This window comes from Oxyura jamaicensis, chromosome 14 (genome assembly GCF_011077185.1).
Source record: "Oxyura jamaicensis isolate SHBP4307 breed ruddy duck chromosome 14, BPBGC_Ojam_1.0, whole genome shotgun sequence".
NCBI lineage: Eukaryota > Metazoa > Chordata > Aves > Anseriformes > Anatidae > Oxyura > Oxyura jamaicensis.
In genome coordinates this window covers 2,564,522-2,579,682 of record NC_048906.1, presented here as the reverse complement: position 1 = coordinate 2,579,682, position 15,161 = coordinate 2,564,522, and the positions used below count along the sequence as shown (strand labels likewise).

The following is a 15,161-nucleotide window of genomic DNA, read 5'->3' as shown; positions in this document are numbered from 1 at the left end:
TGTTGTCCCCTGTGGAGCTGCTCTATATAAGGCATCTGAACCTGAAGAAAAGGGTAGGACACATGATACTTGACATGATAAATGCCATAGGGTGGCTTAAGAAACTCAGGGAAGCAAAATGGTTTCCATTGGGTAAAAGTACTGACAAATTGGGCAAAAAAAATACACATCTTTGCATAGCCTTGCTCTAAGGGACCTTCCTAAGGGATTTGCACTCTCCTAGCTTCACTGGAGCTCAAAAACCTAGGGGCCTATGAAAAAACAGATGACAGATGCATGCTCCAAATTAATTCAGGCTTACAACGAAAGTGGCTTCTAACCCTCCTGAAAACAAGGTAGCTTTGGGGATAGGAATGAAGTTGGCGGCACTGAGCCGTGTCTCTCATTAACCTTCATGGGATGCAGGGCTGAGCACTTGTGCTCTGTGCCAACTCTATTTCCCATGGGACTGTTAGAATAAATGCAGAAGTCGGTATTTATGTTGGAAAAAAATATATGAACCTGTGAGACTAATGCTGATTTCTCCTTGCTTCTTTTTAAGAAGGAAAACTTTGCAAGAAGTTATATTCATCCCATTGAAGACTCTGGACTGCTTTGTACCTCGAACAATACTGTGGTGAACACCTACTCTGCACTGAGAAACTTCCCTTAACATTGTTTACACTGTGCTCCATTTGGTGCACTTAGGCTGTAAGGACTGAGCTTTTAAACAGAAAAGTCTAATCTTTATATTTAGAATGTCCTGGAAATAGCAGCTTATTGCTCCATTATGGAATAGCCAGTAATTTAAAATATATAACAGACCTTGCCTGCAGAGGAAACATAACTTTTTACATAAAGACTTTCCCAGCACATAGAGCCAGCAACTCCTGCTTTGATTTGTGAAACTATTTTGTCACTCCCAGTTAAATTAAATTGTTTCAAAGTGCATTTTTTGGGCAGTAAAAGCAGGTAAGGAGATAGAGATCTACAGAATAGGAACAGAATGGACAGAAGACTGTGGGTCTTGATCTTAATGACTACATGAAATGAAAATAAGAGCGGATTTCCAAGTCTTCCTAGACTTTTCTTTTACTGACAACAGATAGGTATAGCAATGATTTTGAGTAGATTTCTCCATCAGAGCTTGTAGAGATCAGCTAACCCACAAACACAATCAATTTGCCCTAATAACTCAATGTCATGGTTTCAGTCCAAATTTGACACCTACTGGAATAGGTTTTTTTTTTTTCAAAAAGTGAAATAAGTTGTCCAGGTGCTCTATGTTAGAACTTCATGCAGGACTCAGAGCTTACCTGAAACACTGTGACAATGGCCCAAAGCAAGGAATCAAAATTCTTTCTATCTGGAACTGTGTCTCCTGTATCAGTTTTCAGGCTGAACTTGCACCCAAAAAGATGCATGCCGAGAATGCTAGAGTAGGAAAAAGGGGAGATGGAAGAAATACATTATTGCATGAAATACAGTTGCAGGGAGGACTGCAGTGCTTTTTTGGGATACTTTTTTCCCCCAGTGTTTTGTGAGCCTACAAGACAAGAAGATGGGCACTGCACTGAAGTTAAATCAGAGATCTCATTTTTCTAGAAAACATTAAATCTCACTGCCAGCTGCCTAATCCATCCAGTTTCCAAGAACAGGATCCCAAGGAGCATTATAGGGTCAAGCAGACAGAAGTCCTGGAAATCTGTATAACCTCCCTCTCAAATATGGGACTTGTAGAGTCCTGTTTCTGACAGCTTACTGAGACACAGCTAAATGAGCCTCCCAGGAACTCCAGAACAATTGTTTGACTGTTGTTGCCTGTCTGTGTTTTTCATTCACCTACAGAATTACAGTATCGCATGAAAAACTGAGACCACAAAGAAGTAAATCGTCTGTTGAGCCTGTCAGTCTATTGTGAGCACTTCTGTCATGTAGGCAGCCTAGCAAACACGCTGCATCGTTATTCTAATCTATGTATTATTTAAGTGAGCCGAACGATTAATCGAAGGAGAGAAGCCATAGCTTCTGGTACCTGAAGATAAAGATGAAGAGCATGAGCAACATGCAGAAGGTGGCTACGTTGTCCATGGTCTTCATCAGGACCACCAGCTGGCGGCGGAGGGCGGGCATGAAACGCACCAGTTTCAGCACCCGGAGCAGCCGAAAAGTTCGCAGCACGGAAAGGCCTCCGTCTGACTGGCCGATGATCTCCCAGACGCTGCAGGATGCGAGAAGGAGAAAAGCTATTAACAGCAGTACTGCACTGTGAAAGCCCAGAGCAGGCTGGCTTCTTACAGGATATCACACCATTTAAGCCCTAAAAGGGTTATTTGCTGCTGATTTTGAAAAACACCTCCGCTTCCCAGTTGTGCAGGGCCATATGCTCATGCCTAACCTCTAGCCTTTACAGCTGGTTTCCTAATTCTTTAATTCCCTTACTTTCTGTGGCTCTTCATAACACACCATGTCTCCTGCTAGGCTGTTTTCATTACAAACAGTCACAAGCCTAGCCACAAGAAGCGGATCGCAATTTTGTACCAGGCTAATATCCAGAGGGATTTACATCTGTGGGGACGGGTTGGTTTGATCAGTGTTTAATATTTAACAAGCCACAGACTGGCCTTTGTTTCTGGGCCTTTTCCCTGTTTCTCCTCACTTGTCTGCGGCAAAGGGATGGGTCAAGCGAAGCCGAGAGCACTTCTATGTCCGCCCCAAATTACTGACCAAGGGCTGAATGGTGTTGCTAGAAAGAATCCCAGCCTAGAGAGGAGCTGCACGAGCTTCTGCCACACACGCTGTGACATTCCCAGTGTAGGCTGGGATGGTGGTGCCTTGGGAGGGGACAGCAGAACATGGCCCTCTCTTCCCCTCCTGCTTGCCCTGTTACATGTTAATCTGGGAGACGGAGGGCACGCTGCTGGGATATGGCCACTCACAGTACTCTCTTCCCAGGACTGCACTTCAGTGGAAAATTGTCCACCGTGCCAGACATGTGGCGTAAATAGACCTTGCTCTCCATCTGCCAGGTCCATTTACTTTGGACGGCCCTTCTACTGGGGGGAATCTGAAAGGCCAGCGTAATTATAGCCCATGATAACCAGTGAGCCCTGGATTAACACACGTCACATCATTCCTGTTCCCCATCCCACTCCCCAGCAGGCCTAAGCCCTTGGCAGAAAAGCCACAGCGGAGAAAAAACTGGCAGTGACCTGATGACAACTATGATCCCATCAAAGATGTTGTACGGGTTCTTGATGTAGCCGAAGAGGCCAAAGGCAAGGAGTTTCAGGAGCATCTCCAGGGCAAACATGCTTGTGAAGACGATGTTACTGATCTCCAAGGCGTTGGTCAATTCGTCCGGCTACGGGGCAAAAAAGCAACATGGTCAAACAGATGCACAGAGGAAATGGCTACAGGCTGGTATGTTCCTCCCCCTTTGGGATTTGTGCTAATGATGCACAAATGCTACGGCTTCCTGTGTTCCTCCCGGAGAGCCACAGAGGCAGGTAAGTGTCCGAGGGGGACAGCAGACAACCATCATGGGCAGTCCCTAGGAGTTTTACTGGAAACACCGAATCCCATCCCATTTCTGGAGCAGCTGCAGAACAATTACACCCAACGTATGGGCCCAACAAGTTGAAGCTACACAAAGAAGAGCACTTGTGCATCTTGCAACGGCAACTACCAACAGTAGCATGGCTTGTAAGTCTTGTATTTAGACTTGCATTGGTCAGGCTGTTTTTACTGCAGAGCTTTGTGTCCCGCTATATCCAAAGTAGGAGCACTGTAAACACGGAGTAGCTCTATTCACATACAAAGAGAGCACTTTTCCTGCAGACATCTCTTAAAAGAATTAAGAAAACAAATATCTGCGAAAGTCAGTAGGATCAATAGTTTTATCTCCCTTGAGTGCCTTTGGAAATCACCCCTGAAAACAAAACGAGATGATTTCTCCTCCTGGAATCCTGGTCAGTAACTTACAGTAAATCTTGTTAGAGTGACGGCAGTATGGCTCCACGTGCCAGGATTCCCTCCAGGATGGGAGTGGGTTTCTCTGGTTGAAACAGTCTGCGTGTACCTTACCTCTAAGAACTGATCTTTCCATTCCTCTCCTCCATCATCACAGCAAATTACCTTGGGCTACAACCTTGTGTTTCAGACTCAGCCTCTGAAGTCCCTTTCCTGAGGAGTGTAGCGATGTCTGCCCAGCACCTGGGCTCCTGATTCACGCAAAACCGTGGCACAGCAGGACATGCACAAAAGGTGGGCTGGGGTTTGTCACTTACTGGAGCTACTCCCTCAGACACCACCGAGCTCTGCAATGCGCATTTCTAATGCTCACGACCCATTCCTTTGTAAAAGAAAATGAGTCTTTTTCATTTCCTCGGTGTAATAATATTGTCTAGAAAAAAGGTGTTATTTTCATATCTGACTCATCTCCTGACTGATAATAGCTTCCTTTATTCCCCATCCGTCATTAGATGCTATGTTAATAGTTGGCAGTTTCTTGGGGCTGTTGCTGCATTATTTGTGGCTCTGAAGGGACAAGACCATTGTAAAACTATGGCACAACCTCGTTTAACTCCACACCCTGCAAAGCAAATCCCCGGCAATTGAAGGAGAGGGGGAAAGAGTTAACTTGAAGCCAGGAAGAGCCTGCACATCCCCTACTATCGGCAGCGACAGTCTGTGGGCTGCTAATGAACCATCATTCATAGGCTAAATTACTTTATGCAATAGACTGTCTTTTGCTCAACCATTTATCCAAGAGAAAGAGCACTAAGAGCCTCAGTCCTCATGATTATAATCCATATACACTAATTACTAAGGGACACCAGGGGATGGACTGTGCAATTCTCAGTTCTTTAGTTGCTAGCAAAGGGTGGCCCAGACGGCTGCAGGGAGCCCCGCGGCGGCACGGCCCCTGGGCTCCCCTCCTTCCACCTTTCTGGCTGCAGGGACACGGCGATTCCCTCTCCAGTAGCTATCAGCCCGTGCCCGTTCCCTGACAGTGCCAGAAGATGCTGGGCAGAGGGCTTTCCTTCGCAAGGGAAGCCCAGCTGAAGAGGAGGACTGCTCTAAGATGGCATCTCACCAGCTCCCCAGCACAGACAGCGCCTGAAATAGCCCCGCTGGCTGCCAGCCGCCGGTCCCACTGCAAGCGATGGTGGTGATGGGACACGGCGCTGGCGGCATCCTCGAGCCGTTTGTCAGCATCATGATTTTTGTCAAACACGGCTGGCACATTTGGTTTCCCCTCAGCTGGGGTTATGCAAGAGCATTCTCGACAAGAGGCAGAATAACTTGCTAAATTCTTGCGTCCCTCCTGGCAGCAGAATGAGCCTCCCTGGGCTGGGATGTGCACGGCAGGCCAAGGATGGCTCGTTAGAGGGCTGAGGCTGGGAAATTAATGGCAATCATCAGCAAGGAAGCTGCAGCTTGGGCAGCTCTGATGGGACAGAGTGGTTCTGTAGCCCTATTTCTATCGGGAAACACAGGGAACCTGCCCACTGTACCTACGGTACCTTGCAGCCTGAAGTATGGCGGTTGTCTCGTCTGCTAGAGCCAAACCTGATTCTGTACCCCCCAGTTCTCCTCGCTGCTGCCAGACATGCTGCCAAGAGGCACAATTTTATCACAAAAACTGGGATACTTGGGGATCTTTTCAAAATCCCTAATTCTGGAGTCAGATGAGCACAATGAGACAATTTTGGGAGGCCTTACAAAGAAGTTCAGCGTCCAGCCTGAAAAGCCCAAGCTGGACAAAACAGAAAGCACCCTCAGGCAAATAAAAAGAATTTGCAAGTTGTTATGCTATAAAATGTCCTGTTCTGTAAGCCAACTCCAACATTTCTGTGGCCTGTTGAAATATGGGACTGCGACCAGTTAACGTATTGATATTTGTATAATTGCTAGGACTGGTTTGCCAATTTCCTTCGACAACTTGGTGTCCTTACCGCTTCCTCCCCAGCGCCATGACTTTCGCTTCATGTATGAGCTCAGAGAGTGCAGATAAAAAGCTGCAGCGATCTCTCATGGGCAGGGAGAGAGGGCACGAGGAAGAGGAGAGGACACAGATGAGATCATCCACAGCCGTGATGAGCGGCTGATCCCGCAAATCAAGAAGGATGACGGGGGGAGCCTGGGCGAGGCTGATGCTGCAAAGCCTCTCGTGCTTCAGGCGAGATCTTCATCATCCTTTAATGCTCCTATTTGGGGTAAGGCAGAGCTAATCTGGTGACAAGGACTGCTGTAACGTGAGATGTTTGGAGTGCAATCCAGCCGTGACCCGGAGGCAGGACCCACTGGGCAGAGACAAGGATGGATGGCCCTGCGTGCTGGCCGAGCTGCTGATGTGAGCTTTTGTGTTATTAGAGTGGAAGCTGAACAGCAGATGAGCCAAACATCCAGTGATACTGCCTTCAAATGTAATTACCTTCTTTCAACACCAACTGGAGCCTAGAAAACGGCCTGCCATGGATATTTTTATAGCTTATGAAACGGTTTGTTGCTCAGAGCACAATTCATTTCCCACTTTTCTCACTCCCTGATGAGCGAAGATCGAGGAGGAGGGTTAAGGAAGAGACACTTGGAAGCCAAGATGGATTTGGCCATTCCCCTGGAGTCAGCCACTAGGAGACACTGTTGTTTTGTTCAAATTCAAGCCAACCCCAGAGCACGAATTTTTCCAGGAGCCTTTTTCTCTGGGAAAAACAAAATGTTGATTTGCTGAAAACAAAACTTTTCATGGCAAGGTTTATTTTTGTCAAACTTCCTGGCTGGAAGAAAATGAAGTTGCAACAAAGCTTTAAAAATGCTATGATGTCTTGTTTTGACCTTCTCAGAAAAGGAAATTTCAGGTTTTCTGCTCGAGATGTGGTTGTGTTGTGAAATGCAACTTCCTTCCTACCAAGGCACGGCTAACAAAGGTTGACATCAAAATGATTCACATCCAACAGAGCATTTCTAAAGTGGCATTTCTTGCTTTTTACCAAACACTTTCTAAGCCTTAACAACTCCGACAAGGAAACTACTTCCCCACCTTAGGGCTCCAAGCTGTGTTAGTGAAAAGTTCCTTTTCCAACAGCCAGCGAAGGAGCATGACCCCTCGTCAGCTTAGGATATCTCCACATCTTTTGCTGCTGCAGTGCCAGACCTTTACAACGGTTCAGCTTTCCAGAGACAGGCCCGACCAAAGCACGGCCAGAGAGCACCCAGGCGGCGTTGCCCGATGCCATAAAACACTCAGGAATCCCTGCAATGGATGCGATGCAGGAGATGGTGGGCAATGAGGGGCACGAGAGACCGCAGTGCCAGCCCGAGAGGCTGGGGTGGGAACTGCCAGGCTGGGGACATTCAGCAGAAATGAGCACAGAGAAGGGCTTAACCTGCCCGTGCCACCGTCAGGTCCCAGGCAACATTCATACAGGGTTCAGATTGGAATACAAATCTTACGGATTTCAGAGGCAAATGAAAACTCATACTGCAGGACTAAGGTTCCCACCACTAAAGAGAAGGACAGAAACTCTATAGGATCAATTCGCAAGATTTCAGCATCTCTGAATCTAAGTTTAAAGTAACAGCCTTGACTCCAAGCAAAACACGTCCCAGGAAAGCACAACCACCTCTGCTCACTTTTAGGCCATAGTTATGCTGCGGAATATTTCAGTGATTCAAAGCCATGTTTTTATTAGGGACAAACCTCAAACATTTCAGCAGTTCATTCCAAGTTCAGATAAACAGACGAAAAATCCTTTTCTAAATAGTTTGGGTCTGAAAACCTCAGAAGACTAGTGTCTTTCTGAGAATCTGATACTTCTGGTTTTAGCGAGTCGCAGCACAACCCCACAGCCTTCCTGGAATCAGGAGAAAATCAATAAAAGAGAAACCCATAATGGTCAAATTATTGATGGCCCCTACAAAGAGAGGATGAAGAAGAACAGGAGTAGGGTTTTGCAGCCTTAGATTCTCACAGTGCTGCTGAATTACTGCATTTCTTCAAGCAAGTCACTTTATCTCTTTGTGCCTTTCCTTATCCTCTCGCCCGTATCCTACCTTATCTCTCTCAACTGCAGCATCCTCAAAGACCTTATTGTACGTCGCTTAGGTTCAGCCACCAGCAGGATGGCACCGTGCCGTGGCACTTTGGAGCACCTTTTTGCTCTGATACTGAGAATAAATAATCATGCCTGCACCACGCTGGAGAAAAGGGCTGTTAGGTGCCTGGTTCCCCCCGGTGAATGAGCAGGGAAGGAAGTTTCTGGAGTAAAGGATGTGCTTTGCTTCAGAAATCCCCCCCAAGCCCAAAGCAGCCGTTTGACTCCTCCTGAACAGGGAGAGCTGAGGCTGGCAGAGACGCAGAGGAGTGGTAAACAAATCCAGAACATTTAGTCTCATAAACATCCTTTGTGCTTGTGTTATTTTTTTCTCTAGTCCTGGGCCTAAAGCTGTCAATGGGATTTTGAACACGTGCTTATCCTCGCTTTTCTGCTTTGTATTTTTAAGCTCAGTCTGCAGAGACTCCGACCAGAGAGGAGACATCACAAACTGTCAATTTACCTTTTGCTTCTGGACACGCTACATTTTCTTTCTTCACCCCATTTTCAAGGGGCTGTCATTTTCCAACTACCAGCTACTGCACTGCAACGGATTTCACCTGCCTGCAGGCTTTGGCATCATCCTCGTTTCAGGGAATTAAAAACAAAGGGAAAGATAGAGGCAGAGAGCAAGGGAGAGGGGGCATTTGGGATAACTGCAATGAGGTGGTAGAGAAAGGGAAAATCCAAACCACAACTTTTTGCATTAATAAACCCAAACCATGGCAATTAGTGCAATCCTGGATAACCCAAGCAGCACTAAGCACCATTACTTTTTAACACGTCTGCAAGTTGCAAAAGCACACCGGGACACCTGCAGCCTCTGCCACGATGTCAGCAGCTGCAAGAAAGCAAGAGTTCCATGAAAACCATGCAAAGGGACAACAAGACGCTCCCAGACTCCTCTCACTGCCCGACCTCCTGCTCCAGCCGTGCTCCAGCCTCCAACCTCTGCCGTGAGGAGCACCGCGACCGCGACCCTCCAGGCTTCATCCCCGCCACGAGAGCTGCGAGGCAGAAGGAAGCCCTTTGCATCCCATCGATCGCACGCCACAGAGCCATACTTGAGCCAGCTTTTCTTCTACGGGGGAGATTAAAGCCTGCCTGCTTTACGCACTGAGCCACGCAGCCTCCTACATAACTAATCTGTTTAACCGATGGATTACTGGGCTCCATATTACGTTCGTACGGTTTATGTGCCACTGTGAAAGCAATCACGAGATGAAAGTCAGTTTGCTGGGACAGATTAAAGCGATGGTTTGGAAGGAATTAGTATTTTTTTTACTAAGAAATATTGTTCAAAAATGGTGGAAAACAGCTTAAATGAGTTTGAAGCACGGGCATCACGGGGGGGGAGCAAATCAATGAAATTGCTAAAGAGAGCTCAAGATTACGAAATATTCTTCTAACTTTTTCTAAAAAAAGCAGAACATGTGGGAAACATCTGTACAACACTGATTTTATAGGTGGACTCCCACAGTCAGCAACAGCCTGGACCCGTACGCCTTCCAAATATATAGGGAGAGGGGTTGGGTAAAACCTTGTGTGGCGCTGCTGGAGGCTGGGTTTAACCCATGGAGTGGGTGCTGGGATCTGTGAGCTGCAGCCTGTCTCCTTTCTTTCCTCTGCTCAGAGTTCGGTGCTGATCCCAGCACCCAGCACTCCCTATCCTCCCCGTGCACCACAGCTCCCCTTCATCCAACATCATCCCCACGTCCTTGCACTCCCACGAGCTCAGGTTTTATGTTTGGGACCCTCAACTGCACTTCTTGCACTCTCGCCGCTTCGAAAACTTGCATCAAACACCAGTTTCTTGCCCACATCCTTTTCCTACAGCAGGTTCAAGCAAAGAAGAGCCCCAGCCTCCTCAGGGAGGCTCTGCTCGTGGACCTGGAGTTGTAATTAACAGCCACATCACAGGAATTTAGAGCAAAATACAGAGCAAATTTTGGCCAAAGGACACACTGACGGTGGTGGAAGTCTGCGTGGGGGCTGAGCACTGGCGGCAGCCTCGCTGAAAATCAGGGCACGTGCCCGAGAGGCCGGCAGGATTAGGAATAAGAGCAAGAGTGCTCGGGCCCATGCACCCTGAGAGCAGATGTGGGTGCTGCTAAAAGGCAGCCCTGGCTGGGCTGGGACGGGGAAGGTGCTTCACACACCAGCGATGAGACGTAAGGGCGTAGCGTGGCTGAAATGCAAAAATGTTAGCACCAGAAACGGGTGAGGGAGGGAAGCTGCGACATCTCGCATGCTGGGAATCCATTCTGCAGCAGAAGAGACGAGGTTGCCCTAAGCTCTGCAAGCCATGCGTGTGGTTTTAGTTACAACTTTTGCTCCAGCGTCTATAAAACACTTTGGGAAAACGACCTCTTGGAGGGGGGTTTGAAGAGCCAGGAGCTCGCAGCTGAAGCAGAGAGCTGTCAGGGAATGTAAGTGACATCTCAGAAGGCTGCCAGCCAGTGTGAAGGCGATGTTTTGACCTTTTCTCCCCTTTATTTTTTTGCTTGTCAAAGACCAAAGTGGCTAATACTGATATTTCTAAGGTTAGAAAAAAAAAGGAAAGCACTTTAAGACTTGGCTTCTTTCCTCCTCTTCATTCCCTGCCCTTAATTTGACCTTAAAAAAAATAGGAAGAATAATGCAAGTAGCAATTGAATTTTTGCATTTGAAAGTATTTCTTTTATAAACTGTTCTGATGTAGTTTATTGACCACAGCATAGGACTCTTATTGTATTACCATCAACTTCAAACCAGCTTAATTGATCTAGACTATGGCACAAACCACGGAAATTGCTTGCTTTCATATGACATAGCTTCACTTACTAGCAAAAATGGTTTGGTTGTGCTTTCCCATGCACACAAGTGTGGATGAAAGCTATTTACGCTCTGTGGCTTTGGAGAGAGAGCAGGGACTTGAACCAGGATACCCCAGCTCCCAGAAGCCTGCCCTGGTCACCAGGATGTTTGCTATTCTGACGTGCCTTCTGCCCTGTGTTTGACAGCCAGACATCACCACCTCTCCAAGCCAAAAGCCCTTCTCAGGGAGGGTTGAACTGTTGTTAATGTCTCTATTAAAAGCTGGGGCTTCAGTGAATTTGTGCTTTCCTGATGAAAAAAAATGTTTTGCTCAGAGATTCCCAAATCTACTACTTAATCCCTACTTAAAAGTAGGCTGGAAGGAGAAGGGGAGAGAGATATCTCCTCCTTGTGTGTCCTGATGAATGTTCTCTCGCTAGCTTTGGAATTAGAAATGGCAAATTTATTCTCTTAGTCACCTCCACTCTCAGGTTTTATGCCTTCCTCTAAATGGGATCCTTCATGTGCAGCGATAACAGTTTAATTGAAGGTAGCTGATGGTAATTTTTCTTCCTTTCAATTGACCTACCTGATCTCCTAATGCTCCATGGAATTGCTTTTACCTCTCTGCTCTGTGGCATGAAAGTCACTGCTAATAATTACTTACCCAACTTGGCATGGTCAGACATGCAAAATGCACTCACTGCTCCTTTCTGGAGCTGCACGTAGGGCATCAGTGGAGGAGCGAAGCAAGCTGCACACACACCTGATGTACTCCAGTATTCCAAAAAAAAAAAATGCTGTTAGAGTCAATGATATCCAGCAATAACCATAGACTGAAGTCATGCACACTCTGGGCCATTGGTGTGAATCCTTCATGTTCACTGGGTACTGACTTCTGGGCATGTTTTCTACCTTGGCTGCCTTACTTCTGTCTCTTGCAACAAGAGCTATGGATCAGGGAGGTTTTGTTCTCTGGGATAATCAGCTCTGGGACTTCCTTAGGAAGCTTCCCAGGCCCAAGGTCCCACATGGCACAAAGTATTTGCTGTATTACTTTCCCATTTCTCACTTTCACTCAGCAAAATGCAATTTCACTTCAAGTGGCATAAACGCCAAGCTGGATTAGATCAATTGCTGTCTTCTCCACCCTCAGGAGGAAAGGACCTGGGCAATCTGAAACGCCATCAGCAGCATCATGCAAAACTACTGCTATTATCACTGAAAAGTAGGCCAATCAGCCGGATTATGTCTTGATGGAGGATCACTTGGTCTGACAGATGGCTGAAAAGATAAGACTTAAATGAAATAAATAAATGAATACGCTCCCCTGCAACAAGGCCAGAAGTGTCTGGGTTTAGTTATTAAAGGAGAAGCCTCAGGTGGTGATGTGCGAGTCCCACCACACATCAGGAGATGCCTCTGGCAACTTCGACATGTCAGAAGCAGACCTGCTACTTCTGCCCCTTCTTCTTCCCTTAAGCAGCCGTTAAATACCCGCAGGCTTCCCTCCAGGAGCAGGCTGCCATCCCACCCCACGTCGGCTTCGTTCCTCTAAGAGCGTCTGGCGAAAATCCAGGGAAGTTGTACGGACTGAATCATCCCCATCCATATGCTGGTGGAGACCTTCAAAGAACCAGCAGATCCGCGAGGCGTGACATCGCTTTGCAAGCCCTGTGTTGACTCTCATCCAATATATCTGGCTTATCCCTCACCATAAAAAAATTATAGCCGCACAAGGAATTAAATTCACACAGTTCTTGCCCGTTGTAAAGCTATTTGGTCTTGACCACTACCTCAACTGAAGGCAACAGAAAATGGCTGAAATTCATCAGCCTAATGCCCTAAATCAGCTTTGCTGTATAATCACAAAGCATACATTTTAAAAAAGATAATGCATCATGGATACTGATTAATTTATTGATATTTAGGCATTCCGAACCATTCACTAGAAAGTAGAGCTTCATTCTAGTTTCCTTTTGGAGATAAACTGAGTCACAGGATTTCAGGAACTGGAGAATTTAAGAAAAAAAAAAATGCACGACATTGTGGGACATGCTATAAAAGGATAGACGTGAAGAACGTGGAAATAAGCTACAACCCCCCAGAGACAAAAATGGGCATACAGGCTCTGCCCCAAGGAGCCCGCACAAGAAATCAAGGTTGATTTTACTTGCAAAAATTGTGTATTTTTGACTGTGCACAGAGACTCTGTGGTCACAGCATGTTCATCAGGGAGGCTCTGCCCATGTCCATTAAAGGTGGTAGAAACATGAAGATTGAGAGAATAAAGAACCGCTTCCAAACAATTTGACTGTACTGCAAGAGGCACCTTTCGCAATGATTATATGATCTTTTCCCACATCCAAGCAACAGGCTGGCTCTCTGATAACAGAGAGATCAAAGGCCTTTGGGTTGTCATTAGCAGGCAAACTCAATAGATGTTGTTTACTTCACCCAAGCTAATGGCACTGGAAATATTTAATCAAAAAATGGACACACTCTCTCTATTACTGCCAAGATGATTCAGAAGGGGCCACTTAAATCTATTTTGTCAAGCCATTACTCATCCCCTGCTAATAGACCTTTATGGAGAGTCCCTTTGAATAATGCACATTCGTGATTTGTGGGCTGTGTACTGGTATTAGGAGACGAGGCGCATCGAGAAAACACGACAGAGGGCTGCTGATGGGAAGAACAGGACGGGGAGTATGTTTAGTCTACAGCTGACAAAGACCTTGTCTCTGTCATCTCTTAAGCCCAAAGAGAGGAAACTGAAGTGGACTGATGGGGAAATATGCTCAAGGAGAGGATGGTTCTCCAGAAAAGTTTGAGCAATCTGCTGTAATTGACCTCTGACAGCTGAGTGGAGAAAGGAAAGATGAAGAAGATCAGGAGAGCTTTTCTATAGAGGTTCAAGGATCTTCATATCGAAAAAGAAAGCAAAAATGTTGGGTGGCCATCAGGAGAAAATGTGGTGGTGACTCCCACTACAGCAGGGGTTGCCTAGCTGAACCTCGATTCTTGGGGTCACAAAGGGAAGGTTCAATGTCTACAAGATGCCAAATGTTAGGACTCCCAACTCCTTGCTTTGAAACTCTCCAGTTCCTCACATGGTCCTCAGCATGTCCTCAGACACTGGGGTGCAGGCAGTGAGTTCCTTGTGGGCTTCCCTTGGACTGTGCAGAGACTTTCATTAACTAAGCACTCTCATCTTGTGAGGTTTTCTTAAAAGATATAAAACGACTTGTGACCGTCATATATTAAAAGTTGATCCTGACTTAGAGCAAGAAACACTCATGAAGAGCTTAAGATTCAAAACCTTCATCAGCATGGAAATGATTATCTGCAAATCCACATCTGTAACACAGGCAGCAACTCTTCTCCTCTCTGCATCAAAGACACATGCTGGGAGCCAGCAAAACAAATTTAGGGAAAACCCACCTTTCCTCCCTTCTAGCAAACCTAAAGCAACCCAAGCAATTGTTACAAGCTTATTTTTGTCCCTGAGAACACAATGCTGCAAACAGCCCAGGGTGTTCTAGCCTGCAGCCAAAGCAGGCAGATGGGAACTTTCGAGCTGCCACACTGTTCTTGCAAGTGAATTATTGATACATTCTTCTTAGCCATGAGCATCACACTAAAGTGGCAATTAAAACCATCCACGATGCTCAAAAAAGAAAAAGCAAAGACGGGAAGGTACAAAACCAGAGCCTGTATTTGCCAGCAGCCTGCAGTGTGTGCTATTACAGCTAGCGAGGAAGGATTTGGTCCTGGTCTTTTTGCTAAGTTTCAGTAATGGCCCACATCAGAGCAGGACCAGCGAGCAACACAACGCTGCCATTCCTGCTGGAGGCAAGGGCATGAGCTGCTCCCGGGAGCTCACTGCCCCCTTTTAGCTTACGCTCGTGCACAATACGGACCTTTAAACTCATAAATTTAAAAATAACAATGACAATCACCTTCATCCCTCTTGCTCCCGACACAACAGCCCTTTGTTTTACAAAGGCAAGAAAGGACACACGAGGTCAAAAAGGAACTAAAAGATGGAGCTGCCCATCAGCAGCATCCTTGGACATGGGATGAAGAAAAGCTGGGAATTACTGAATATGAGCACAAGCCAGCTGGAGAGCTCAGCAACTCTTGTCCCTCTTCACATTCACTGTTTCTATATTATAGCTAACTATCAGATTTTTATATGTTAGAATTGCGTGACTTCAGTGGAACCACCACTGAGTTTAAAGTGTGTCCATGTTTTTACCTTATTGACAAAAAACAAACAAACAA

At 46.3% G+C, this 15,161-nt stretch overlaps 1 protein-coding gene across 4 annotated transcripts in view; it reads right to left on the bottom strand.

Annotated features, from left to right (window-relative positions):
- Positions 1–15,161, bottom strand: part of CACNA1H (calcium voltage-gated channel subunit alpha1 H) — a 220,160-nt gene that overhangs the window by 51,852 nt on the left and 153,147 nt on the right. For all 4 annotated transcript variants that reach the window (XM_035339712.1, XM_035339715.1, XM_035339714.1 and 1 more), the window contains 3 exons: positions 3,192–3,343; positions 2,015–2,200; positions 1,296–1,413 (listed from right to left, as the gene is read on the bottom strand). In XM_035339712.1, coding sequence (XP_035195603.1) covers positions 1,296–1,413; positions 2,015–2,200; positions 3,192–3,343 — 456 coding nt within the window. The remainder of the gene's footprint in view (positions 1–1,295; positions 1,414–2,014; positions 2,201–3,191; positions 3,344–15,161) is intronic.